The sequence below is a fragment of the Artibeus jamaicensis genome, unplaced genomic scaffold (assembly GCF_021234435.1).
Source record: "Artibeus jamaicensis isolate MK-2021 breed Jamaican fruit bat unplaced genomic scaffold, CSHL_Jam_final contig_469, whole genome shotgun sequence".
Lineage (NCBI taxonomy): Eukaryota > Metazoa > Chordata > Mammalia > Chiroptera > Phyllostomidae > Artibeus > Artibeus jamaicensis.
Genome location: NW_026521847.1, coordinates 235,707 through 261,360, shown reverse-complemented (window position 1 = coordinate 261,360; position 25,654 = coordinate 235,707). Strand labels below are relative to the sequence as shown.

Here is a 25,654-nt window from a genome sequence, read left to right as displayed (position 1 = left end):
AAAACCAAGACTCAAGACAGCAATTTAGAATATAAGGAAATAAAAAACAATCTGAACAGCAAGAAGAAAAAAGAATTTAAAAAATGAGGATAGTATAAGCAGCCTCTGGGACAACTTTAAACATACCAATGTTCATATCACAGAGGTGACAGAAGGAGAAGAGAGAGAGCAAGAAATTGGAAACCTATTTAAAAAAATAGCACAAAAAATTTCCCTAATTTGGTGAAGGAAATACACATGCAAGTCCATGAAGTGCAGAAAGTTCCAAAAAAAGATGAACCCAAAGAGGCCCACTCCAAGACACATCATAATTAAAATGCCAAAGGTTAAATACAACGAGAGAATCTTAAAAGCAGTGAGAGAACAGTTAATTATCTACAAGGGAACTCCTATAATACTGTCAACTTTCTCAACAGAAACTTTGCAGGCTAGAAGGAATTGGCAAGAAGTATTCAAAGTGATGAAAAGCAAGAACTTACAGCTGAGATTATTCTATCCAGCAAAGCTGTCATTTAAAATTGAGATACAGATAAAGAGCTTCCCAGACAAGAAAAAGCTAAAGGAGTTCCTCAACTCAAACTAGTGTTACAGGAAATGTTAAAGGGTCTTCTTCGAGAAGATAAAAAATATGAACAAAAAATGACACTAAATACATATCAATCAATAATTGAATCTGAAAAACAAAATAAAAAAACAAGCAGAACAGAAACAAAATCATAGAACATTGTGATGGTTGCCAGATGGGAGAGAGTCGGGGAATGGATGAAGGTGAAGGGATTAAGAAGTACAAATTGGTAGTTACAGAAATAGCCATGGTGTTGTAAAGTATAGCATAGGCAATAGAGGAGCCAAAGAACATATGTGCATAACTCATGGACATGGACAATGGTGTGGGGGTTGCCTGAGGGAATAGGGAGGCTGGGTGGAGGGGGGCAAAGGGGGAAAATTGGGACAACTGTGGTAGCATAAACAATAAAGTATAATTTAGAAAAAGTAAAATCCACTTGGCAAAATCTGAGAGAAAAGTGAAACTTTATGTAAATAAGTGGTTTTGCAATATCTTGAATGATTGGTGGGTTTGCATGCCTTAGATTATTCACGAGAAAGTGTGTGTGTATGAGTGTGTGTTTGTATAGGGGAGGAGCTGGAGCTGCACGCGAAAGCTGTGCTGGACACACCCTTACTGGATGGCTGTGTTAGGGTGCACGTTTCACTCCCCCAGCTCTGTCTCCAGTCCCTGACTGTTTTCTACCGGCAAGAGGCCATCCCCTTTCCCCGTCCCTAGTTTTCTTTTCTGGCTGCAAGTGAAACAGCTGCTGAGCCAATTCTCCATTTTGGGAAGTCAGATGACCTTTTCCCTCTCCCACTGGCTGCCTGTTCCTGCCCAAAGCTGGACGCCATGGGCTCACTGATGGCTCTGCTCTGCCTGCTGCTCCTGTTTCCAGGTAGGAGCAAGGTGGGAAGAGGATGTGGGGTCCTGTGGGCCGGGCTGCTGCCGCCCCTGTGAGCTTCCGTGCTGGCAACAGTCTTTTGCTTTCCTTTTCTTATCCCCAAATCCAGGGTTTAGGATAGTGCTTTCCTTCTTTCTCCATTTCAGTGTTTTGTCCCCATCCCCACAGGCTTGGCTACAGCTGCGCCCTCCTGCCCTCAAAATGTGAAAATCTCCGGCGGCAATTTCACCGTCAGCCATGGCTGGGCCCCTGGGAGCGTCCTCATCTACTCCTGCCCCCCTGGCCGTTACCCATCCCCGGCATACAGACTGTGCTTGAGCAACGGACGGTGGCAGACCCCAGGATCCCCCCCAGTGACAAAGGCAGTCTGCAAACGTGAGGCTCCCGGCGGGCCTCACTCAGGGTGCCCCACTAGCTCAGAACTTTTATTTAGAATTTGCTGGGGTTGAGGCTTAACCTGACCAGATGGTGTGGAAGGGATGGCAAAGCTGCTTTTCCATAGGGCTTTGCGAAATAGTGGGAAAATGTTGGCTTCTCATAGCAGGGCATTGGAAGGAGGCTTTGATGGGGATTGTGGGGTGCTAAATGCTAGGGATGATTTTCAAAATACTCAACAGCTGACTGAATGATAGTGGCCATTCAGAAAGTAGGTGGTCTTGGAGCCCCTGTTGTACCCACTTATGGGACATCTGAGGACCTCAGGGGAAAGGCTGTGGTGACCTTGGCCCTGAGGGGCTGAGAGAAGTGGTTATTTATCAGTATATTAGGTTGAACTGTGTGAAATTGCCAGTGTTCCCCCAATTGCCAAACGCAGGAATTTCACAGGCATCAACCTAAAATGTAGACAGCCAGTGGGTGAACTCACTGGTGACGTCACCCACTTGGTGCACAGCTCAGGTGTTACCGGTCCATCCCTATATCCCCATCCCCCTCTCTCTCCAGCTGTTCGCTGTCCCGCTCCTGTTTCCTTTGAGAATGGCATGTATACACCACGGCTGGGGTCCCACCCCGTGGGCGCCAACCTGAGCTTCGAGTGTGAGGATGGCTTCGTGCTGCGGGGCTCACCTGTGAGACAGTGTCGCCCTAATGGCATGTGGGACGGGGAGACGGCCGTGTGTGACAATGGCGGTGAGTGCCCTGACTGATGGCTGCATGGAAGCTGGGGCGCTTCCAGGAACCCTGGAGCCAGATGTGTCCAGGGAGACTCTGTGGGGACAGGGCCCTGGTGTTTCTAGTACCAAAATAATATTCCCAGATTCTGGTAAATTGAGATAGATGGGTCACACATCACAGCCCTGAAGGGAGCCTGGCCCAAGGCATCTGGTTCTAAGCTTCAGATTCAACATAAAGGCTGCACACACCATACAGCTTTCCAAGTGCCTCAAGCTCCATGGGATGGCAGGGACGGAAGATATGCTGAGAGAGTGTCACACTTAAGTGCCTTGTGTCTGCAGCCACATTGGGTTCCAAGTCTGGCTCTGACTTTGACAAAGGTTATTTCTCCTCTCTATGCCTCAGTTTTCACATCTGCGAAATGAGGATAGTAAGGGTGGGGGCCTCATTTTACAGATGTGAAAACTGAGGCATAGAGAGGTCAAATGAGGTTGTCATGTGTCGTGAAGTGAGTTGATATTAGTAAGCATGTAGAACAGCCCTTGCAATCTGATAAGTACCACATATGCTTTTGTCACAGTTATCATTGTCCCAGTGAGTGGTGAGGGGCCCTGCTTGACAGAATGGGCTCCCAGGGTTTCCTGGAGTCACATTTGCCTGTGGGTTTTGGGAGCGCTTCCTGGATCATAGTTCTAAGCACATAATACAGAAGATACTGAGTCCATGAGATACAGCAGGAGCATTCCCTCCCCTGGTGACCCAGATGTCCTTGACTCTGCCAAATAGTCATTTATTCAAACATAAATGTAATGTACAGATCTTAAGTGTTCAGCTTGATGAGTTTTTAAACGTGTATTCACTCGTGTGATAACCACCTAAGAGAAAGAACATGGCCAACATCCCAGGAGGCCCCTGTCCCCTCCCCCAGGTAACCACTCTCTCGCTGGGTTACTTGAAGTTGTTCTTACCCCTCATACACACGGAGTTACACAGATTGTGCTCTTTTGCATCTGGCTCCCTTTATTCAACATTCTTTCTGCAAGATTTATCCATGTTGTTCTGTGCATCCAGTTTAATTTTTATTGCTTTTGCAGTTCCGCTATGTGAATATATTATAATTTAGTTATGCATTCTGTTGATGGACAGTTGGGTTATTTTCCGTTTGGGGCTGTTATGAGGAGAGCTCTGCTAGCATGACTTTCATGCACTCGGACCTCTTGAGCACATTATCTAGCAGTGGAATTGCTGGATTCCTGTTGGCATATTTAGTTTCAGTTGAGGCTGGCAGGCATTTCACTGACATTCCAGTGATGTGATCAAGTTTGGTGGACTCACATCTTATCCAGCCCTTGGAATTATGCGCCTTTTTACTTTTAGCCATGCTGCTGGGTATGTAGTGATGACTTCTCATGGTTTAGGAAGTGCCAATGTCCTCTGTGGAAGGGCTTTTCTGCTGGCATCTCCCCCAGGGTTCTGGGATGGGTGTAAACTGAGTCCCTAAGCTGGGACTGGGATGCTTTAGTTTGCAACCAAGGCCACTGAGCTCTGAACATGTGGCCCCCCCCTTAAGGTTTTCTATCGACACCCAAGCGGGAGCCCAAGGAGCCCAAAGAGGCTCTGAGGGGCTGGAGAGGAGGAAGCGCTGGACGGAGAGGGCAGGTAAGCAGGGCTAGAAATTAAGGAGGTGGGTCTCTGAATACCTGCGTGTTCTTTTGTTCACTCGCAGCTGGTCACTGCCCCAACCCAGGCATTTCGGTGGGCTCGGTGCGGACAGGAACCCGATTTGGCCTTGGGGACAAGGTCAGCTACCGCTGCTCCTCGAACCTGGTACTGACAGGGTCTGCAGAGCGGGAATGCCAGGGCAGTGGGATCTGGAGCGGAACAGAGCCCATTTGCCGCCGTGAGTAGCCATCCTGACTTTCCCAAGACTCATGGGCACCCAACCCCCCAGCCCTGGCTGACTCCAGTGGCTCTTCCCATAGAACCCTACTCTTATGACTTCCCTGAGGATGTGGCCCCTGTCCTGGGCACCTCCCTGTCCCACCTGCTTGGATCCACCAATCCCACGCAGAAGAAGAAGGGTGAGTGCTTGCAGCAGGGCAGCAGACTACTGGGCAGGCCTGGTGGAGGCCCAGCCTCTCGTGGGCCCGGAGGGCCAAGCTGACTGGAGGGGAGGTAGGGAGGCCTGACCCCTTGGCAAGAGAGCAGGTCAGAAGTGGAAATCTGAATCTTCCCCTTCCACATTTCTGCCAGAAAGCGTGGGCCGAAAAATCCAAATCCAGCGATCTGGTCACCTGAACCTCTACCTGCTCCTGGATGCCTCTCAGAGTGTGAAGGAAGAAGACTTCAGTATCTTCAAGAACAGCACCACGCTCATGGTGGACAGGGTCAGGCAATAGAAGCCTAGGCACAGAGCAGGTCTTCCTGCACACACCGTCTCTCTCTGTCTCCTCAGAATCCCACTCATAGCCCACCTCCTTCAAGAAGTCTTCTCAGACTATACGCATACCATGAAGGAATCTTAGGTTCAATTTACAGGATCACATTTTTTTATTCCATAATCGCCTACCATATATCAGGGGTGGTGCTGGGTGCTGAGTGCTGGGGGACACCAAAGGTGAGCAAGACTGAGGTCCTAGTTTCTAGGACCTCATCACCTAGAGCAGTGGTCTCCACAGGTGTGTACACAAATTAACCCACTGGATGTGCAGAAAAATAATGGTATCCCTGTTAAATAATTTAAAATTAAACAGTAGCTTAATATTTAGTAATTTGAAAGCATTTCAATATCTTGTATGTGTTTATAGTGATACACTTTATAAATATATGAGTATAGTTTATAAATATATATAACTTTATTGGGGTATGTGTTCACAACATCCTCACTAATGAGATGCGTGAACAGAAGAGTTTGGGAGCCATGATTTAGTTTCATTGCCCATATTTACTTGATAACTATGCTTTTCAGAATAGTTTTTGTAGATGTATGTTTTTCCTCCCAGCTACATTTTAATTTTTATTTTCTAAAATCCATTTTATTGATTATGCTATTATAGTTGCCCTGATTTTTTGCCCTTTCCCCTCCTCCACCCAGCACCCCCCACTCCCTCAGGCAATCCCCCCACCATTGTTCATGTCCATGGGTCGTGCTGTAAGTTCTTTGGCTACTCCATTTCCTGTACTGTACTTTACACCCTCATGTTTGTTCTGTAACTGCCGATTTGTACTTAATCCCCTCACCTCTTCACCCATTCTCCTCCTCCCTGCTCCTATCTGGCAGCCATCTGGTAACTAACTTTTCTCTTGCTGCTTTTAAGAGTCTCTTTTATCTTTAACCTTTGGCCTTTTAATTATGATGTGTCTTGGAGTGAGCCCCTTTGTATCCATCATAATTGAGACTCTCTGTCCCAGCTACATTTAAAGGAGGCAATTTCTGTGCTCCTTAGAGTCTCTCTTTGGGCTTAAAGTCAAGTAACTTATTAAACCAGGAGGCTGCAAAATGCAACTGTTGGGCCCTGGCTGGTGTAGCTCAGTGGATTGAGCACGGGACTGGGAATCAAGCAACCACGGTTCGTTTCCCAGTCAGGGCACATGCCTAGGTTGCAGGCCAGTTCCCAGCAGGGGACACACAAGAGGCAACCATACATTGGTATTTCTCTCCCTCTCTCCTTCCCTTCCCCTCTAAAGATAAATAAATAAAGTATTTTAAAAAAATGCAACTGTTGGGTGGTGTCTCAGAGTTGCACCAACAGGTTCAAATCCTACCTCTACCTCTTATGAGTAGTGCGACCTGGGGCAAGGTGAGCAAGCCCCAGTCTCCTCATCCCTAAAATAGGGGCTATGATGCTCCCCTCGCAGAGCTGTTGTGAAGATTAAATGAGGAGTGACACTCTCAGAGAGAGTAGATGGCCAACAAATGTCAGTTTTTGGAGTTCTTCCAAGCCACAGTTTCTTTTTTTTTTTTTTTTTTAAAGATTTTATTTTTGGGGGAAGGGGGGGGGGGAAAGTTCTAGTAAGCATCTACTCACCTTGCCTTTGTCAGTCCAGGTTCGCAGACTCCTCCAGGCTCCTTTGCTCACTCTCTTATCAGCAGCCCTTGGGTTTTGGGGCCCTTCATGCCACCTCTCATTTCCCTTCACAGATCTTTAGCTTTGAGATCAATGTAAGTGTCGCCATCATCACCTTTGCATCAAAGCCAAAAATCATCATGTCTGTTCTGCATGACAACTCCCGGGATGTGACCGAAGTGATCCACTGTCTGGACAACATCAACTATAAAGGTACGGGTGTCATCAAATGGAAGTGGTGGGAGGGAAAGGGGAACGAGTCTCCTGAAGACAGATCTGGACCAGTTAGAGAGAGGGGGGTCTTCCTGGTACCATTCAAGCCTCAGGGTTCTGGGGCTCTGTTTCCTTAAGTTTCCAAGTCAGGTTCATGGTCGGGGAGTCCCAGCTCCCACCAACTCCCGACTTCCTCTGTTGCACTGCATATCTAGTGCATCACGCATGTCTCGGCTCCCTCTGATGTCAGAATCACGTGGTCTGGTTTTCAAGGCTCATTGCTGTAGTCTCCTATGTCATGGCAAAGTACCTGGGTACAGGCAGCAGATGCTAACACAGTCCAAGTTGCTTGGAAACTCCACCTTTGCATCTGGGGACTTTAGAGTGGCCTTAGATTGGTACTATCAATGATCATTTCTACGGGGAAGGGCGGCTCTTAATGCCTGAACAGGCAATGATTCCAAATCTCTATCTGGATATCCAAGGCCTGAGTTTATTAAATGAATGGATAATTTTGTTTCCAGTGGTTGGGGGAAACAGGGTAATTCCTTTCTCCTTAACTCACCGCATATTCTAGATCACGAAAATGGAACCGGGACCAACATCTATGAGGCCCTAAATAGTGTCTATATTATGATGAACAACCAAATGCAACGCCTTGGCATGAACACGGTGGCCTGGCAGGAAATCCGGCACGTCATCATCCTTCTGACAGATGGTGAGTGTCCTTACCTCTGGTGAGGCTGGCTCTGTAGAAGGAACACCACAGTGGGGCCAGGAGACCAGCATTCTGGTTCTCTCTCTGCCACTTTGAGCCTGCGTTTCTTACTTATAAAGTAGAAATAGTGTTAAAAAATAGAAATAAAGTCAAACCCTGGTTCTCAACCGTCTTGGTTCTTGAACAATTTGATTCTTGACCATGTTTTCTAAATCATTTTTTCTGATTCACAGAAAAAAATGTCTCAGTTGTCTAACAAAACTTCGGGTCTCAATTCTCTACCGAACAACCCATTCATGCTGGTACCGATGTGATCAGTCATGTGTCTCTCAGGCAATAAACAAAGGAGATTCAGCTTTTGAACTAATGGACAGTTTCCAGAACAAATTAGGTTTGAGAATCAAGGTTCCACGGAAGTGTTAAAGGTGACAACGGTGATGACAAGGATGACAATAATGACAATAGCTGCCTTCCTTTTCTTACCCAGTTTTTATCGAGAGAAATTTAAGTACTTTGTGTAAAAGTGTTTTTTTTAATTATTATAAATGTTAGTTATTGTCACCACCTGGGAGGTGTCCCAGAGTGAACTGGACGGAGCGTGGCTCTGGAGCATTGAGGACAAGAAGCAGAGGGAAGGGCAACTGTGTAGTGGATCTGGGCTCTGTCACTGATCTTGACTTTGTCCACATTATGTCACCCATCAGGACTATGTTCTTGTCTATAAAATGAGGATACCCACACTTCCTGGGGTTTCATGAGAATTAAATGAGATAAAGTAAATGAAGTTCCTGGCTCAGTGCCTGGAATACAGAGAATTTCAGTAAAATTTGGGCAAGAAGTGTTAGAGTTGAGGTTCCCAGGATGAATGTCTCCCCACTCCTCCAGGGCTGTGGGGAGTCCTGATATATCCACACAGACAAACAATTCTTTTCCCTCCCTGTTCTAGGAAAGTCCAATATGGGGGGCTCTCCCAAGCGAGCTGTTGACAATATCAAAGAGGTCTTGAACATCAACCAGAAGAGGAACGACTATCTGGGTGAGCCTCAACCCCCAACCCCACCTATACTGCCCCTGCAGGGAGCACAAAGCCCTCGGCCAGTGGTTCCAGTATCTTTCTAGCAAGAGTCCTTCCACCCCAGCTGTGTCCATGTGAAGGCCCCTGAGTGTCATGTTGAACAGTCTAGAGTCAAACCACCCATGTTTCTAACCATGGTTTCATCTTTGACTGGTTGTGGCTGTGGGCAGTTTCTTCACTTGTAAGAAGAGGGCATTGTAGGCCGACTGGGGCAAATGCTCAGGTGTTGCCTGATACAGCGTGTGTCTGCGGTCATCATCTTCACCATCATCGTCATCATTATCCACCATTTTATGTTCCACGAACCTCACCAGGAAGAAAAGGCCTGACTTCCTTGTGGGGACTGTCCCTGGCATTTCTCCCTGTAGCAGTACAGATAAGTAACTAGAGCTTTGGCAGCTGCAGACTCTAAAAAAACAATTCCTCTGGTTCGGACTAAATACAAATTGCACTGACCTTTGACCAGAAAAGAATTTCAGAGGAAGCGCTCCAGATAAGGGAAGGCCGCTGGTTTTGAGGCCCCAATTTCACTTTCCCCTGGTCCTGCCCTTTTTGTCTCCCCCACTGGGCCATGCCCCTCCTCCCCTCAGTGGAAAGCAGGTCCCTCTTCAAAACTTCCACTCGGAGGCTGCGCCTGGACAGTTGTGTGGGCCGGCTCTCCAGTGGGAGGGGTGGCCCCAGGCCCCTCTCCCAGAGCCTACATTTTCCAGAGGAAGACTGGAACTTTTCCCTCCATGCTATGGTTATGAGTTCTTATTTATTTAGTCATTTGAAAGTACTTCTGAGAGACTCTCTGGGGCTAGGCACCATTCTAAAGATAGCTGTGAACAAAAGAACCAAAAATGCCTGCTTGCATGGGGATGTCCTTCTGGAGGGGCAATGGATTCGTTAGCCAGGGCTGGTGCAACAAACTGCACAAACCTGGGTCACTTAAAACAACTGAAATTCATTCTCTCACGTTCAAGAGGCTAGAAGTCCAAAATTAAGGTGTCAGCAGGGTCCTGCTCCCTCTGGAGGTTCTGCCAGCTTCTGGGGGCCCAGGCATTCCTTGGCCTGTGGCAGGCTAACCCGGTCTCTGCCTCTGCCTCCACACCCCTCCTTCCTGTAGCCTCTCCGTTGTCACAGCACTCTCCCTGTGTGTCTGTGTTCAATCTCCCCTCTTCTGATGAGGACACTGGACAGCAGATCAAGCCCACCCTAACCCAAGATGACTTCATCTTGATCATATCTGTAAACGCCCTATTTCCAAGTAGGGTCCCATTCACAAGTACTGGGGGTGAGGACTTGAATGTATCTTTTTGGGAGAAACATTTCTACCCACTGTTGGCATCAAACAAGGGAAATCAGCAATCCACAGGGCCTGGTAGGTGGTGCGACATGGACGAAGGTACAACATGAAGCAAGCAGGGCATGGAGGAGCCTGGGACACTTCAGTCTCAGACGAGGCCAGGGAAGGACCCTCTGAGATAGCGATGTTTGAGTCAAGACTTAAAAAGGTAAGAAAGCGAGCCATGTGAGAAGTCTGGGGAGGAGGAGCCAGCAGAGGCACAGCCAGTGCAAAAGGCCTCAGGTACACAGGTGCCTGCAAATTTAAAGAACTTCACAAAAGGTGTGGCCGGAGGAGAGTGAAGGGTGAGCCATGGCAGGAAATAAAGTCAGACAAGTATAAGGTGAAAGTGAGGTTCATGTGGGGCTTTGTAGGACAGAGTGAGCTCTAAATACAGCCTCCTGTTTCATGGGGTAGCCCCCCCAGACACAAGATTCTGGTAATTTCTTCCTTCCCATCAGACATCTACGCCATCGGGGTGGGCAAACTGGATGTGGACTGGAGAGAACTGAATCAGCTGGGGTCCAAGAAGGATGGTGAGAGGCATGCCTTCATTCTGCAGGACACAAAGGCTCTGTACCAGGTCTTTGAGCACATGCTGGGTGAGTGAGCTTTGTTCGCCCTCTCCAGAGTAGAGAGGGTGGAGGGGAGCCAGCCAGGGGGCCAGTCTGGGAACCTGTTCACAGTGCCCCTCACCTGCCTCCTTCCCCATCTTCTCCTCACACCCACAGATGTCTCTCAGCTCATAGACGCCATATGTGGGGTAGGGAACATGTCAGCTAATGCCTCTGCCCAGGAAAGGACACCCTGGCATGTCACTATCAAGGTACCAGGAAAGAGGGTTGGGCTTGGGTCTCAGAGGTGAAAGTGGCCACGGGCCAGAGACACAGCAGTGCCTGAGGATCATCTATTCCCCTGCAGCCCAGGAGCCTACAAACCTGCCGGGGATCCCTCATCTCAGACCAGTGGGTCCTGACAGCGGCTCACTGCTTCCGCAATGCCAACCAGGACCGTTCCCTGTGGAGGGTCAGTGTGGGTAAGGCAGGGCCCCCACCAGGTTCCTGACCCTGTGGCCAGAGCTCCCACCACTCGTCCCCAGCCTCTGGTTCCTTCAGGACCCCTGGCCTAGCCTAATCTGCCATATTGTCCCCAGGGGATCCCAGCTCTCATTTGGGCAAAGACTTCGAAATTGAGAATGTGGTGATCGCCCCTGGGTTTGATGTCTTTGCCAAGAAGCATCAGGGAATCCAGGAGTTCTATGGTGATGACATTGCCCTGCTGAAGCTGGCCCAGAAAGTGAAGATGTCCACCCATGCCAGGTTCCGGCATCTGGGATACAGCACTCGGGGGGGCCCTGGAGGAGGGGTCGCCAAGGGCGAGCTTCTGTGACCCCCACCCTTCTCCCCAGGCCCATCTGCCTTCCCTGTACGGTAGGGGCCAATCTGGCTCTGCGGAGACCCCCAGGCGTCACCTGCCGCGATCATGGTGAGTGCTGCGACTTCCGGTGCGTGAGGAGCTGGGACCAAGACTTGAGGGTGATAACACAGGCTGTGCTCCCATCCCTAAGTCAGGAGTCTGGGTACTGGGTAAAGGGACCAGCACCAACCTCCCCTTCTCCTTGACTGCAGAGAGCTTACTTCTGAACACACTGAGTGTTCCTGCTCATTTCGTGGCCTTGAATGGAGGCAAACTGAACGTTAACCTCAAGACAGGGACAGAGGTGAGAGTCTCAGGTCTGGGATTCTCCGGGGAGATGGGAGTCCCCTGGACATCACCCAGAATGTCTCTCTGCCTCCTTCAGCTCTGGCTGCTTTCTGCATCTCACCCCTAGTCACCCCTCCTCCCAGGTCTAGCTGAACTCCCACGTGTCCCCCTGGGCCTGCTCATTCCGCCCTTCTCTCTTGTTTCACTCCCACTGCAGTGGACAAGCTGTATTGAGGTCATCTCCCAAGAAAAAAACATGTTCCCCAACTTGACAGACGTCAGAGAGGTGGTGACAGACCAGTTCCTATGCAGTGGGACAGGGGAAGATGAGCATCCCTGCAAGGGTGAGTGGCTCCCTACCCCCGCCCCCAGCCTGGGTGCCTGGGGAAGGCCACCTGTGGCTCGTATGCATGTGAGGACTTGGGTGCACTGCTCCGATGACAGGTTAACAAGGCGAGAGTCAGGATGACAGTCTCTTGTCCCTTCTTTCTGCAGGAGAATCTGGGGGAGCAGTTTTCCTTGAACGGAAATTCAGGTTTTTTCAGGTGAGGAGAAGGGGGACGCTTGCAGGACTGGGATCACGGAATCGCCTTGTTGGGGGGCGAGGGAGGCCTTTGAAGGAACCAGGAGGTTGGGGCTTGGGTCTGGGGCCGTGGCTGTCTCCTGTCCCATTCTCTCTTTCAGGTGGGCCTGGTGAGCTGGGGTCTCTACAACCCCTGTGGCAACTCTGATAAAAACTCCCGCAAGAGCGCCCCCAGGGGCAAGGTCCCACCGCCTCGTGATTTCCACATCAACCTCTTCCGCATGCAGCCCTGGCTGAGGCAACACCTGGAAGGCGTCCTGAACTTTTTGCCCCTCTAATCATGCCCACTGACCCCTTTGCTGCCTTGCAGAACCTGCCGTCTCTCCCATGTCCTACCTCTGAATTTCTGCCTTCATACCCCGTGACCCATCCTCACTCCTTGCTGGGGAAGTCCAGCCTCCAGGATCCTGGGACCGTGCCCTGCCCACCCTCTGCTTTATGTGACTCATTCTCCTTTCACTTTCATGTGGAATTTCCCAGCTATGAAATTAATAAAAATCAGTGATTTCCACATCTGTCTGTGCCTCTCTGCCTCAGGTGGGGGGTGGGGAGGGCAGGAATGATTCCAGGAATTGCAGGAGGCAGGTCAGAGACCCTGCTGGACAAACAGGGACTCTGCTCTATAACAGACGACTCAACGGACCCAAACAAGCCAGCTGGGGCTTATTTCTGGCCCCTTAAGTGGGCAGTCTGGGCTTGTTGGGGAGGAGAACTGTGGCCGAGAGGAGTCGTTGGAGGGGAGAGCTCTAGACCTGGGGCAGCAAAGGGTGGGGCTTGTGCAGTTTCTATTTCCTTGACTGGCAGCTCGGGGGCCTTCCCGCTTGGACATTCCGGAAAGTGATGTGGGCAGGGCTCACAGGGTGAGCCACGGGTGCCAGCATTCTGATTGCATAAAAGGCTAGAGACTGTTGGTGGCCGGGCGAGGGAATGTGACCTGGCCTGGGTCTGCAGTTTCTGCTTGGACACTGAGCCAAGCGGACACACAGCACAGGCTGGGGAAGGCCATTCTGCCTCCAGCCCCAGCCTCTCTCCTGCCTTCCGTGGCCATGTGGAGCAGTCTCAGCCCCTGGCTCTGCCTGGTACCCTTGGTCCTGCGCCTCTTGTTTGGAGGTAAGCCAGGATCACTGCCCCTGTTCCTGCTGTCCCCAGAATCCCTCCTTGGCCTTGTCAGGCCAGGTTCACCAGTCTGTTTCTTTAGGTGTGGGTGCAACGCCATTGCTGGAGCCTGAGCCCCACGGCCCCTGCTCTCTGGAGGGAGTAGAGATCAAAGGTGGCTCCTTCCGGCTTCTCAAGGGGGGCCAGGCACTGGAGTACGTGTGTCCGTCTGGCTTCTACCCATACCCTGTGCAGCTTCGCACCTGTAGATCCACAGGGTCCTGGAGCACCCTACGGACCCAAGACCAAAAGATTGTCAAAAAGGCGGAATGCAGAGGTTGGAGGGCAATGGGGGTGGGTATGGGCTAGCAGAGGGCTGCGGCAGGTGGTGGCCAAGGTCCAGGCTAGCATAAGATTAGAGTGTGTTGAGACCAGGCAGGCTAACAAGTGGGGCTGAGCAAATGTAGGGGCTGTCTGGGTTTGGAGGTGGGAAGGAGAGAGGAAGAAGGAGGGAGGGGAGCTAACTCAACATCTACCCACTACCGGGCAGCCCTGGCAGTTAACAGAACACTCAGGAATGGGAAGGGAGGAGCAGCAGGATTCCCCATGGGTTGAGGACCCTGCTACCCTGTAACCAAGAAGGTGCTTTTACTCAGTGACAGGGACCTCAAGACCAGAAGGGATACTCTAAAGGGCAGCCCTTCTCTCTCAGTAAATTCTGCTTCTCTCTCTCCCTCAAAGCAATTCGTTGCCCAAGACCACAGGACTTTGAGAATGGGGAGTACTGGCCCCGGGCCCCCTACTACAATCTGAGTGACGAGATCTCTTTCCACTGCTATGACGGTTACACTCTCCGGGGCTCTGCCAACCGCAGCTGCCAAGTGACTGGTCGGTGGGATGGGCAAACAGCTATCTGCGACAATGGAGGTGAGAGGCACCACCTCCCCCCACGATGGTGGCCTCTCCCTGACCACTCTGCAGCCTAAGGAAGTGGTGCCATAACTCTTGTGTTCTCTCTTGCCCTCCTGGCCTTTGGCTTTGACCCTCACTTCTTTGTTTCATGCCTCTGCAGCGGGGTACTGCCCCAACCCGGGCATCCCCATTGGCACAAGGAAGGTGGGCAGCCAGTACCGCCTTGAAGACAGTGTCACCTACTACTGTAGCCGGGGGCTCACCCTACGCGGCTCCCAGCGGCGAACATGCCAGGAAGGTGGCTCTTGGAGTGGAACAGAGCCTTCTTGCCAAGGTGACCCTTGACCTATGCCCTCAGGTCAGATCTTGCTCTCTCATCCTCAATCCCCATAACAGGGCACTGTCTTCTCTCCCTTTAACCCAGATCCTTCCACTTCTAAACCTCCCCGCAGAACTTCCTCACTTTTGAGCTCTTCCACTCTGGAAACCCACCATCCCGTCTCTCTGGTCCCTGTGTTCCTGACCCTCCCAGACATTTGACCTGATTTCTGACCTCTGCCAGACTCCTTTATGTACGATACCCCCGGAGAGGTGGCCGAAGCCTTCCTGTCTTCCCTGACAGAGACGATAGAAGGAGTCGATGCTGAGGACGGGCACAGCCCAGGTTGGACAGAGTGGGAGATGGGGCAGGGGACCAACTGGGGGAGAGTGGGCAGGAGAACCACGCACGCTGAGCCTGAGTGTCTCTGATGGCACCCAGGGGAACAACAGAAGAGGAAGATCGTCTTGGATCCCTCGGGCTCCATGAACATCTATCTCGTGCTGGACGGATCAGACAGCATCGGGGCACGCAACTTTACAGGGGCCAAGAATTGTCTTAGAGACTTCATTGAGAAGGTGAAGCCACTCCCCCTGAATGTGGGGACCCTGAATGAATCTCACTGCCATGCCAGGACTGGCTTCCTTGTGTTCCCTGCCCCTCTGAGCCACAGGGTTCCAGAAACATCCAGGCCCTCCTTCCCTTTTACTTGAAGCAGTTTCTTGACCTTTAACTCAGACTCCCCGACAAACCTCAGAGTGACCAGTCAACCCTTGAGTCTCTTACTATGTCCTCCCCTGAGCCAGCAATGCCGTGATCCTTTACTTCCCTCAGGTGGCAAGTTATGGAGTGAAGCCAAAATACGGTCTAGTGACATATGCCACAGACACCAATGTTTTGATCAGAGTGTCCCAAGCAGAGAGCAGCAATGCAGACTGGGTCACAGAGCAGATCAACAAAATCAGCTATGAAGGTCAGAAGTCAGGGAGGGGAATGGTGGGAGGTTCACTTTGGGGTCAGAGAGGTCAGAAGGTTCAGGGTGTAGTATGAGACCATACTGGGGGGATAGGGAGGACCACTTTGTAATGCATAGTTGGACGGCATAGGGTCAGTGGGGAATGAGGGTTAGTGGAAACCTGTTATGGACCGAAAGGGTCACTTTGTGGTCAAAGGGAGGTCGGAGGGGTGACAACTAAAAAAGTTGGAAAATGTGGAGTCTATTGCTGACAGGCCTCTGGGTTTCAAGAATGTCTTGGAATCGCAGGTGAGGTGACAAACTCCTTCCTTTCCACAGATCACAAGTTGAAGACGGGAACCAACACTAAGAAGGCCCTCCAGGCTGTGTACAGCATGATGAGTCGGGAAGCGGACAGCCCCCCAGAAGGCTGGAACCACACCCGCCATGTCATCATTCTCATGACTGACGGTCAGAAGGGCCCCTTCTCCTGCCTGACTCCCAACCTTTCATTCCAGTGTGTGGCCCTTCAGTCCACACCTAACAGTGACTCATGGTGGGGGCCCTGGGCAGCAATGGGCCTCAACCATGTTGATCTTTTCTGTGACACTTTGCAAGGGGGGACTCTCCATGATCTGTCACTTCCATTTCCTTCCCAACCTGCTTAACTGGTCATATGTCACTATTTCTAGCCAATTTATCTTCCTTGACCCTCCTCCTTGCCTCCCTGCTCATGGTCTGTCTCTTCTGTTGTACAGGCTTGCACAACATGGGCGGGGATCCAGTTCCTGTCATTCATGATATCCGGGCCTTGTTGGACATCGGCAGGGATCGCAAAAACCCAAGGGAACAGTACCTGGGTAAGTTTTACTACCCAGAACCCAGCACCCTGCTCTCAGTTCCTGCGCCCCAGGGTCTGGACCCTCACGCCTGCCTTTTCCCCCTCAGACGTCTACGTGTTCGGGGTTGGGCCTCTGGTGAACCAAGAGAACATCAATGCCTTGGCTTCCAAGAAAGATAAAGAGCAACATGTGTTCAAAGTCAAGGACATGGAAAACCTGGAAGATGTTTTCATCAAAATGCTTGGTAGGAGGATATCAGAATAGTGTTAAGATGGTCAGGGAACTCAGCTCTCCCCAAGCTCCCCAAGATCACTCATCTTTGTTCTCCCAAAGCCATGGCAGTCTGGAAGGCTCCTCATTTCTGAGGACTCATTTCTACCTGAGTGTCACTATTGTTTCCTGACACTGTCCACATCCTGATCTTAGAGGCATGGAGCTCCAAAAGACATCAGAGACCCTTCTCTAGTCCCATTTTACAGATGTGCAAATGGCAGCTGAAGGATGTCAGAGGAGAGCAAGCTGGCAAGAGTTGGGCCTGAACTTAGCCAGGTCTCCAATCTTAGCCTCAAACTGCTGTCATTGTACCAGTGACTTCTTGTCTTCATCACAAGTAAACAAATGCCCCCGCCTTTCCTTTCTTCCTTATGGGCCTCAGCTCCCCATGGACATGTAGGTGTCCCTCCCTAACAGGCACTGCTATTTGGAATGGTGTCCCAGCTTTCAGCACGTTCTTTTTTTTTTGCCAGATGAAACCCGGACTCTGGGTCTCTGTGGCATGGTTTGGGAGCACAGTAAAGGCAGCGATTACCACAAGCAACCATGGCAGGCCAAGATCTCCGTCACTGTAAGCAGTGTTCCGGTGGTGGGGACTTCTGGGAGCTGAGGTCAAGGTGAAGTGTGGGCAAAGTTCCCTTGCTAGAGTGTGGTGTCTGTGAAAGTGGAGCTCCCCCCTCTGCCATTCTGTTCCCAGCGCCCCTCGAAGGGACACGAGAACTGCATGGGGGCCGTGGTGTCGGAGTACTTTGTGCTGACGGCGGCACACTGTTTCACAGTGGATGACCAGTTACACTCCATCAAGGTCAATGCGGGTAAGGGTGACAAGAATCAATTCTGAGCTCCACCTTCCGCCTAGCACCTCCCACTTCAAGAGCCCACAGCCCACTTGCCCTCCGTGTAGTCCCTTCCTTTGCACACTGAACCAGTTAGGATGCGGTGGGGCCAAAGGTGGGAGGCTGCCCACAGAGAAGTGGGAGGTCCCGATGTACCCACTCTCCTCTGACCTTAGGAGAGAAAAAGCAGGACTTGGAAATAGAAGAAGTCCTATTTCATCCCAAGTATGACATCAATAAGAAAAAAGCAGAAGGAATTGCTGAATTTTATGACTATGACGTGGCCCTGATCAAGCTCAAGATGAAGCTGAAGTTTAGTGAGACTCTCAGGTGTGGCTCCCTGAGAGAAAGGTGGGGCAGGAAGACTGGGTAGGTACAGTGTGTCATTCCTGAATTTCCCCATCTCTTCTCAACAGGCCCATCTGTCTCCCTTGCACCGTGGGGACAAATCAAGCTTTGAGGCTTCCGATAACAACCACTTGCCAGCAGCAGAGTAAGACATGTCCAGGGAGAGCACTGGGATGCGAGTCCAAGACAAGGGGGCATGAGGGTTGCTGCAGGAGATAATTCCTAAGCCCCTAACTCACACAGAGGGGCTGAGGGACATTTGCTAAGATTGGGGGTGAGGGGGAGTGCTGAAATGATCCAGTCTGTCCATCTGTCCAGTGGAAGAGCTGCTCCCTGCAAAGGATATCAAAGCTCTGTTTGTATCTGAGTTGGTCAAGGATGGGAAGAAGATGCTGACTCGGAGGGAGGTCTACATCAAGAATGGGGATAGGGTAAGAACTGTGGGATCCTAAGGAGTTCCTGTACCAGGGGTGTCCAACCTTTTGGCAACTCGGGGCCACACTGGAAGAGTTGTCCTGGGCCATACATTAAATGCATTGTGACACATAATCACACACACAAAAATACCTCGTTTTAAGTAAATTTACTATTTTGTGCTGGGCTGTACTCACAGCCATTCTGAGCTGCATGCAGCCCGCAGGTTGGACACCCCTGCCTTTAACTCTCCCTAAGCAAACTTTATCCCCTTCTCCATGCTTCCCATCTCACCTACAGAAAGATGCATGTGATAGAGATGCTCAAAAGGCCCCAGGCTACGAGAAAGTCAAGGACATCTATGAGGTGGTCACCCCCAGGTTCCTATGCACTGGAGGGGTGAACCCTTATGCTGATCCCAACACTTGCAAAGGTGAGAAAAGGGTCTTTGGTTATGCCGCAAGTTCCTGAGGTCTGAGAGTCTTTCCCTACAGCTTCTCTTCTCCTGTAGGTGATTCTGGTGGTCCCCTGATCATTCACAAGAGGAGCCGCTTCATTCAAGTGAGTCTCTCCTTTCCCAATAACGGGGAGATGCCTAGTGGTCAGCACAGGCCCCAAAGCAGTCAAGTCAAACAGATGTGGCTAGAAAGGGGAGGGCAGAGCCCATTTCACTTTAGAGCTATTCTCTGGACTGGCTCAGGACCGTGTGTCTGGGTCACTAGTCTAACTCTTCCAGGTCAGCGCAGATGTACTTGGGAGTAGTTTTGCTTCCTGGAATGAGGAAGGAATTCTACCAAACGATCCGTGGCAACCCCTTGCCCTTTCCAGGTTGGTGTGATCAGCTGGGGTGTAGTGGATGTCTGCAAAGACAAGAGGTCGCAGCACCAGGTACCGGCTCACGCCCGAGACTTTCACATCAACCTCTTTGAAGTGCTCCCCTGGCTCAAGGAGAAACTCCAAGATGAGGATCTGGGATTTCTATAAGGAGTTTCCTACTGCAAAGGGGCATGTGATCAAATTAAAATAGCTCTGACAATACTGTGTTCAAGATCCTTTTGGAGTAAGGGAGTGGGGAATGTGCACTGGCCACCTTGTTACAAAGCAAATCAAATCAAAGAGCCATTTTTAAAGGTTCAACCGCAATCCCAAGTGCTGAAAAACCAGAGGCTGAGGAAGATGGTGAGCTTCCACCTCAGTGTTTTACTGAGACCAGTGTTGGGGCAGACGAGGCACAAGAAATCCAGCTCTGTAACTAGAAGCCATCCACAAGGTTTTCCTTGTAGACGTCATCACTGTAGACAATCTGGGTCCTTTTGTCCCGGTGGCAACCCTTAGGACTGTTCTGGACAGCTAGGTTGGAAGGAAAGGATTAGTTAAGGCCAGAAGGACAGCACTGGTGAGACCCTGGGCCCAATCTGACCTCCTCACTCCTGGCCAGACTTCTGGAAGCCTAGTTTCTACGCTGCCCTCTGGTGATGGGGATGGCCTGTCTCCTTTTAGCCCCTTAGGCTAGTGGCTGCCAAATCATCATGGGGCAAAGAGTATTATGCTGTTATCTTGGCACAGGGGGATGGATACTGTTTTGTTTGTTTTTATTTTTTTCTGTGCGTCCCCTGCTGGGAACTGGCCTGCAGGGAACTGGCCTGCAACCCAGGCATGTGCCCTGACTGGGAATCGAACCGCGATTGTCTGGTCTGCAGGCCCGAGCTCAATCCACTGAGCTACACCAGCCAGGGCAATAACAAATGTTTTATTCTTAGAAAATTCTCAAATGTTATTGTTGACACATGTGAATGGTGCTTACTTAGTGCTTTTAGTTAGTACATCAAAAATTAAAAATTAGAAAATCTCACCCTGGCTGGTGTGGCTCACTGGATTGAGGGTTAGCCTGCAAACCAAGGGATCGCTGGTTCAATTCCCAGTCAGGGCACATGCCTGGGTTTCGGGTCAGGTCCCCAGTAGGGGATGTGCAAGAGGAGACCACACATTGTTTTTCTCTCTCTATTTCTTCCTCCCTTCCCCATCTGTCTAAAAATAAATACAATCTTTACAAAAAAGAAAATCTCTATAGCCCTTTGTTGATATGTTGGTCCTTTATCTGGAAGGCCACTCTTGCTCTGAACCCCTCGTTTTGTCCACTCTTTTGTCAGGAAAATCTATTTCAGCTAAAGTTGGTTATTCACACTGAGAAATGCTACTCTCCCTACCAGAACTCACTCCGGCGGTGGCTCTGGCCCTAAGCATTCTTGCTTGAGCCTTGAGATTTCCTTCCCCTTTCTCTTTCCTCCCTGTATCCAGTGTGTCTCTCTCTTCACTCCATCTCCGAGGATTCTACCCCTGCCACTCTGGGGCCAGAGTGAACCCTTCACACCAGCTCCCATCTCTTGGATTTTTGTACCCGACACTGGTGATCATGTCGGGTACAAAAGCTGGTGTCCTTTGGTTTCAGTGGCCCAGGTCCCCCTGGTGCTGTTCCCAGCCCTGACCCCACCTGGTGTCACTGTTTCCAAAAGGACAGAAAGCCCCACAGAGGAAGGTGGGCATCGCGTGTCTTCTCCACACTGTGCTCCATCAACTCCAGCCTAACATGCAGATGAACTGGGACAGTGGGGTACGAGCAACACAACCCTGCTTCCCACCGTATCTCCTGTGCATTTCCCAATCCCAGTCCTGGGTCATTTTTTCCTCCCCAACGAGACTGTCATTTTGCAGCCACCATGAGATACAAATGACTAATCTGTTTTCATTTCTCACCTTATGCCTGAGTTCCACATCCCTATTCCAAATGCTTATTTTAGAAAACCTATTATACTTCATCTCCAAATGAACAAGCCCACATGAAATGTTCATCTTCCTCTTGACCTGCTTCCACATCTTCCCTGTTCGGTTATTGGAAGTTGTTTTCAACCCCTTTCTCTCTCCTTTCTCCTATTTCCAACTGACAGAGGGTCTGCCCACTCTTCTTCCCATTCCCATAGCTTCCCACAAATCCTGACCTCTAGAGAACTTGGGGACATGCAGGGAAATAAAACGTGTGGGAGGTGGGAGATAAGATGAGGGAGCAGAACTCCTGTTCTTACCGAGGGAGCCCCAGACTGACTTCCCAGTGGCGGCGTCCAGCATGGGCTGTTTGCGGGCAATGCTGACTTTGAGCTGCACGGACTCCACCTGGGTCCCGTTGAGCTGGGGCAGAAGGGGGGGAGCAGAGGATGGGGGAACATTACAGACAAACAAAAGGAGGATTTCCATGAGTTTCCATCCTAGGAGTAGACTGAACAGGAATCTGAGAATATAAGGTTTCCTGTGTGAGTAGGGAGATACTATTCTGTCAAGAGGAAACGGTTTCCTCCTGACTCCCAGCACTTTAAAGAGAAAGCATGATGATGACGGGAGGGGTGGGAGGGACAATCTGGGAAATCCCAACCTCAGCAACGGCCTGATCTGCTGACTCCATCTTTTCATAGGTGACGAAGGCACAGCTGGGATGAGAGAAAACAGGGTTAGGAGAGGGGTTATGAGCTCTTCTGAACCCAGCCAACCCGTGCTCATAGGCCACTGGAGACGTATTGGCCTCCTCCTGGGCCTCAGCGTTTGGCCTGATTGTCATCCTTACTTTCTGGGTGGGTCCATGGAGAGGTCAATGATGTTTCCAAAGGGAGAGAAGGCCCCACGGAGGAGGGTGGGTGTCATGTCTTCCCCATATACATAGAGAGTATTCCCCTTCCGGGGGGCCCGGCGTTCTGGGAATGAGTCGGATCCTGTGGGATCACAAGATGTACCATGTCTCACCCTCCAATTTAAGAGCGAGCTTTAGTGGGAGCCACTTAAATTCTGAGTCACTTTGCCCACTAGCCAAGCCAACTCACTGCGGAAAAGGCCCTCTCGTTCTCTGTCCCGGTCCCGGTCTCTGTCCCGGTCCCGGTCCCGGTCTCTGTCTCGGTCCCTGTCCCGGTTCCGCTCACGACTGCGGTCCCGGCTGCGGCTTCGGGGAGGGGAGACTGAGGAGCGGGCACCACCATGTTCTTCATAGCCCCAGTCAAAGCTTCGAGGGACGCCATCACCAGACCCTGGGCCTTCTGCCTCATCCCCATCTGCCCCCAGTTCCCGAAGCCGATCACTGGAAGACACAAAGCTAGGGAAAAGAGAGGCAGCGATGACCAAAGGGGGCCTTCACCTTGTCTTCCCAGATCCTGTGGGGACTCAATACTCCCTCTATCGCCTCACCTTCTTCTATTCCAGCCCCGTACCTCCTGAGAACTTGGTAATTAAGCCCCTCCCACCACCACCTATTGGGACCCAGTCCTATCTGTAAATTGCTAACCTCTCATACAGAGATTTCCTTTGGGGACGTCTGGACAACTGAAAAAGAGACCAAGTTTCAGTTAAGATAAGTCTAGTTGCTGGCAGGTGGGTACCCTCAGGGACAAAGAATTAGGGACAGTTACCTCCTGCAGATCGTCATCGGCAGATACGCTCCTCTGGAATGGCTGGAAAGTGGGGACTGGCCCCTTCTCGGGGTCCTGGAAGGTGGTAGAGAGCTACCTCAGCGTGGGAACAGGAGGCTGCCTAATCACGGGACACAGGGGATTCCTCTTCCCTCACCTTCTCGGCTTCCTCTGGCCTATCTTTTTTTTTCTTCTTCTATTCCTTTGTACTTTCCTTATTTGATTATATGGTATTTAAATACATGACCCTAATTTCTCCTCAAAGTATTTAGTTTATCTACACATTTCTTGAACCTGATGACATTTCAGCCCGTCTAACTCCGAGGAACAACACAATCCAAGAGCTCCAATTCATGGATTGGAGTCATAGAATGAGGAAAGTGGACGGCGCAGGAGTCACCCATTTTCCTCACTTGTTAGATAAGCAACCTGCAGCTCAGAACCATAGCGCAATTTGCCTGTGATTGAACAAGGCACTACCTTCCCCCAAACCTACCTCCATTCTACCTTGGAGGGACACCCTCTGAAGTCAAGGGTTCCCTAAACAACCTTTCTGCTTGTGCTTACTTTTAACTTCCCCTCTAGGGTTCGAGAACGTTTGAAGCCCGAGTTCTTGGTCTCAGCCTTGATGGCACTGATGGCTCCTGATTTCACCAGCTGCTTTGCCTGCTCTGTTGCAGTGGCTGTGTCCACAACAGGCTGCTCTGACAGTGCTGAGTGGTGAGGGAAAGAGGCATTATGTTGGCCAGGTGTGTGAAAGATCAACTCCCATGCTCCCCATTTCCTATCACTCACAGCGTTTGACACCGCCTTGGCTGGCTGTGCTGCTGCTACTTTGCTTCTTCAGAGCCAGCAATGCCTTTTTCTGGGAACAAGAATGAGAAGAGAGGGGTTGGTGAGGGCCAGTGCCTGACCAGATCCTTTCCCAAGGTCCCTGGGCACCTCGTTCCAGGGTCCACCGTTCTGAGAGAAAACAATGCAGATGGTGCCCCTGGAGCGGTTCACTGAGGCAGCCCTGCCTCTTACATATGGTCCCCCAGACCATCTACAGTGCCAGCGGTACCTAAGCTATCCAAACCATGGTATCCAGGGGCTTTCCAGAGTATCATGTTTTTGAAGGTGAAGACAAGGAGTTCAATCATGGACCAGAGCCGCAGGTTATAAGCTGCAAGTAAGTATAAGCCTATGTGTCTCTCTTAGGGGCTTCCTCCATCCATCCCCCGTATATTTAGCAGAACACGCAATTCATTACTTTATAACAGGGATATACACAAGTATGAGACACAGTTCCTCTCTCCCTCAGGAAGCTTACTAACTGAGAAATAAAATGACTAGATTAAATTGCCAAGAATGTTTATAAGAGGTGAAAACTACTTGAGAGCAAGTAAAATTTTCTTATATCAAATGGCTATTAAACTGGACCCTGGGTAGAATCTGCACAACAAAGACTGAGAAAAAGGGGAATTTCAAACAAAGAAAACAGGGTGGCAAAAATGCAGAGATAAGAAGGCTTCTGGAATGCATGTTTTGGGACTAGTGAATAGTTCTGTGTTACTAAAAAGGGATGCCAACTTGAGGCTTTGTTCTATGGACAAAACGAAACCACTTAAGGTAAAATCTTGTGTTTTCAATGGATCATTTAAAAAGAGATGAAAAAAGTCTGTTTAAAAAAAACACTAAGGAACACGCTTAGAGACCATTGCAACAGTCTAAGTGAATGTCAACAAAGATCTGACTTATGGAATACACAGGAAAAAGTAAACGGGATGCAATTACTTTCAAGAAAGAATCAAGAAGACTTGGCAAATGTTTAGCTATGCAAATAGAGAAGTCAAAGCTGAGATTTTTTATTCCAAACACACAAGAGGATTGAATGTGGTCAGTTCGTATCTGGAAGATTAAAAAAAAAAAAGGAACTAGATTAAAATAGGTAGGAAGATGATAGCTTTATTTTGGATAGGCTAAGTTTATCAGCAAGACATCAGATGGAACTGGAAAAACCTAACTTGGGGATTGCCAGCTTTTAGGTGGTAGTAAAAGCCGTGGGGGAAGGGAGACAACTCCATGGCAAACTGAGTAGGAAAGAGACAAGGTACACAATAAGACACCAGCCCACCTCTGAAGCTACAATGAGAGATGACAGTCTCCAGGTATGAGCCAGAAGAACGCTCCATCCCTCACGCTCACCCCAAGTGGTCTCAGAGTGTAGAGTCTGTGAAAGATTGGGCCAGGCCCCCACACACTCCCTCACCTTTTTCTTCAGTTTGTTGAACTTCTTCTGCAGAGCCTCCTCCTCCTCGCTCAGTCCAGGGGGTATCACCAACATGGTGGCTCCTGGTTCAGGGGCAGGGCCCAAGACATCTTTCTCTACCGTCACCAACCCAGGGTCCACTGTACCCAACCCCAGCCCTCCGGGTCTGCTTACACTTGTGTATCGCTTCTCCCTACCCCTTGCTTAAGCTAGGCTGCCGTCCAAGCCCTCCCCCCCCCCTTGTGGGGGTCAATCAGCATTCCCTCCTCTCTAGGAATCACGGGCACCAGCAGCTTGGGGCACTACGTGGACCGGGGAGAAACAACCTCTCCGTCGACAACATGATGGCACCAAAAGCCCCCAATCCCCAGTGGGGTTAGTATGGCAACTAACCCCGAACTGCAGAGGAGACAGTGGAACCCGTGCAGCGCTCTCAGAGCAACGAAAGAGAGAAGAAGGAAGGAATGAGGTCGGACAAAAACGGACGAAGCGTGAGAAAGAGAACGCCTTACTTGAGGGGGGTGTCAACCCAGGCCCAAGGTCTCGAGCGGCGCCCGCGCTGGCAGCAGATCGCTGGCTCAGAGCGATGACGTACTAGGGGCGGAATAAGCGGTAACCAAGGCGAAGGCACTTCCGCCCGACCTTCTACCGGTTCAAAGTAGCCCCTTGGTATCATTCGTTCTTTTCGGAGCTGGGTGTGTGTGTGGCGGAAG

General features: G+C 50.4%; 3 protein-coding genes across 5 annotated transcripts; 2 read left to right on the top strand and 1 right to left on the bottom strand.

The window, feature by feature from the left end:
• Positions 1-1,155: 1,155 nt before the first annotated feature.
• On the top strand, positions 1,156-12,762 carry C2 (complement C2). The gene is made up of 18 exons (XM_037151331.2): positions 1,156-1,445; positions 1,620-1,826; positions 2,394-2,579; positions 4,291-4,464; positions 4,547-4,645; positions 4,818-4,951; positions 6,706-6,844; positions 7,422-7,562; positions 8,509-8,598; positions 10,426-10,566; positions 10,696-10,790; positions 10,886-11,000; positions 11,118-11,283; positions 11,373-11,449; positions 11,593-11,684; positions 11,886-12,012; positions 12,164-12,213; positions 12,353-12,762. The coding sequence occupies exons 1-18, from the start codon at positions 1,400-1,402 to the stop codon at positions 12,527-12,529; spliced, it is 2,256 nt and encodes a 751-aa protein (XP_037007226.2). The 5' UTR covers positions 1,156-1,399; the 3' UTR covers positions 12,530-12,762.
• Positions 12,763-12,961: 199 nt separating this feature from the next.
• Positions 12,962-19,283, top strand: CFB (complement factor B). The gene is made up of 18 exons (XM_037151329.2): positions 12,962-13,361; positions 13,450-13,683; positions 14,088-14,273; positions 14,419-14,592; positions 14,821-14,922; positions 15,019-15,155; positions 15,412-15,550; positions 15,872-16,003; positions 16,291-16,392; positions 16,481-16,618; positions 17,121-17,218; positions 17,345-17,462; positions 17,660-17,813; positions 17,900-17,976; positions 18,150-18,262; positions 18,546-18,678; positions 18,757-18,806; positions 19,074-19,283. Exons 1-18 carry the CDS (start codon positions 13,298-13,300, stop codon positions 19,227-19,229), a joined length of 2,307 nt encoding a protein of 768 aa, XP_037007224.2. The 5' UTR covers positions 12,962-13,297; the 3' UTR covers positions 19,230-19,283.
• A 142-nt stretch (positions 19,284-19,425) lies between these two features.
• Positions 19,426-25,640, bottom strand: NELFE (negative elongation factor complex member E). Of its 3 annotated transcripts, XM_037151333.2 has the most exons (11): positions 25,454-25,633; positions 24,942-25,024; positions 23,486-23,555; positions 23,258-23,403; positions 22,691-22,765; positions 22,567-22,604; positions 22,112-22,377; positions 21,859-22,003; positions 21,670-21,724; positions 21,326-21,428; positions 19,426-19,595 (listed from the first exon to the last, which is right to left on the bottom strand). In XM_037151333.2, the coding sequence occupies exons 2-11, from the start codon at positions 25,014-25,016 to the stop codon at positions 19,498-19,500; spliced, it is 1,071 nt and encodes a 356-aa protein (XP_037007228.1). In that variant the 5' UTR covers positions 25,017-25,024; positions 25,454-25,633; the 3' UTR covers positions 19,426-19,497. The 3 variants fall into 3 exon arrangements, with proteins under 3 accessions (XP_037007228.1, XP_053523466.1, XP_053523467.1); XM_053667491.1 differs by having other exon boundaries at positions 19,426-21,428; positions 25,454-25,640; XM_053667492.1 differs by lacking the exon at positions 25,454-25,633 and adding an exon at positions 25,335-25,447 and having other exon boundaries at positions 19,426-21,428.
• Positions 25,641-25,654: the final 14 nt, after the last annotated feature.

Coding starts and splice junctions, on each gene's coding strand:
- CFB (XM_037151329.2), top strand. CDS start 13,298: ATGTGGAGCAGTCTCAGCCCCTGGCTCTGCCTGGTACCCTTGGTCCTG. Junction 15,156..15,411: donor TTAGAGACTTCATTGAGAAG/GTGAAGCCACTC, acceptor TACTTCCCTCAG/GTGGCAAGTTATGGAGTGAA. Junction 18,807..19,073: donor AGAGGAGCCGCTTCATTCAA/GTGAGTCTCTCC, acceptor TGCCCTTTCCAG/GTTGGTGTGATCAGCTGGGG.
- C2 (XM_037151331.2), top strand. CDS start 1,400: ATGGGCTCACTGATGGCTCTGCTCTGCCTGCTGCTCCTGTTTCCAG. Junction 6,845..7,421: donor GGACAACATCAACTATAAAG/GTACGGGTGTCA, acceptor CGCATATTCTAG/ATCACGAAAATGGAACCGGG. Junction 12,214..12,352: donor GGAAATTCAGGTTTTTTCAG/GTGAGGAGAAGG, acceptor TCTCTCTTTCAG/GTGGGCCTGGTGAGCTGGGG.
- NELFE (XM_053667491.1), bottom strand. CDS start 25,016: ATGTTGGTGATACCCCCTGGACTGAGCGAGGAGGAGGAGGCTCTGCAG. Junction 22,605..22,690: donor CCGATGACGATCTGCAGGAG/GTAACTGTCCCT, acceptor TCTCTTTTTCAG/TTGTCCAGACGTCCCCAAAG. Junction 22,004..22,111: donor ACGAGAGGGCCTTTTCCGCA/GTGAGTTGGCTT, acceptor GTGATCCCACAG/GATCCGACTCATTCCCAGAA.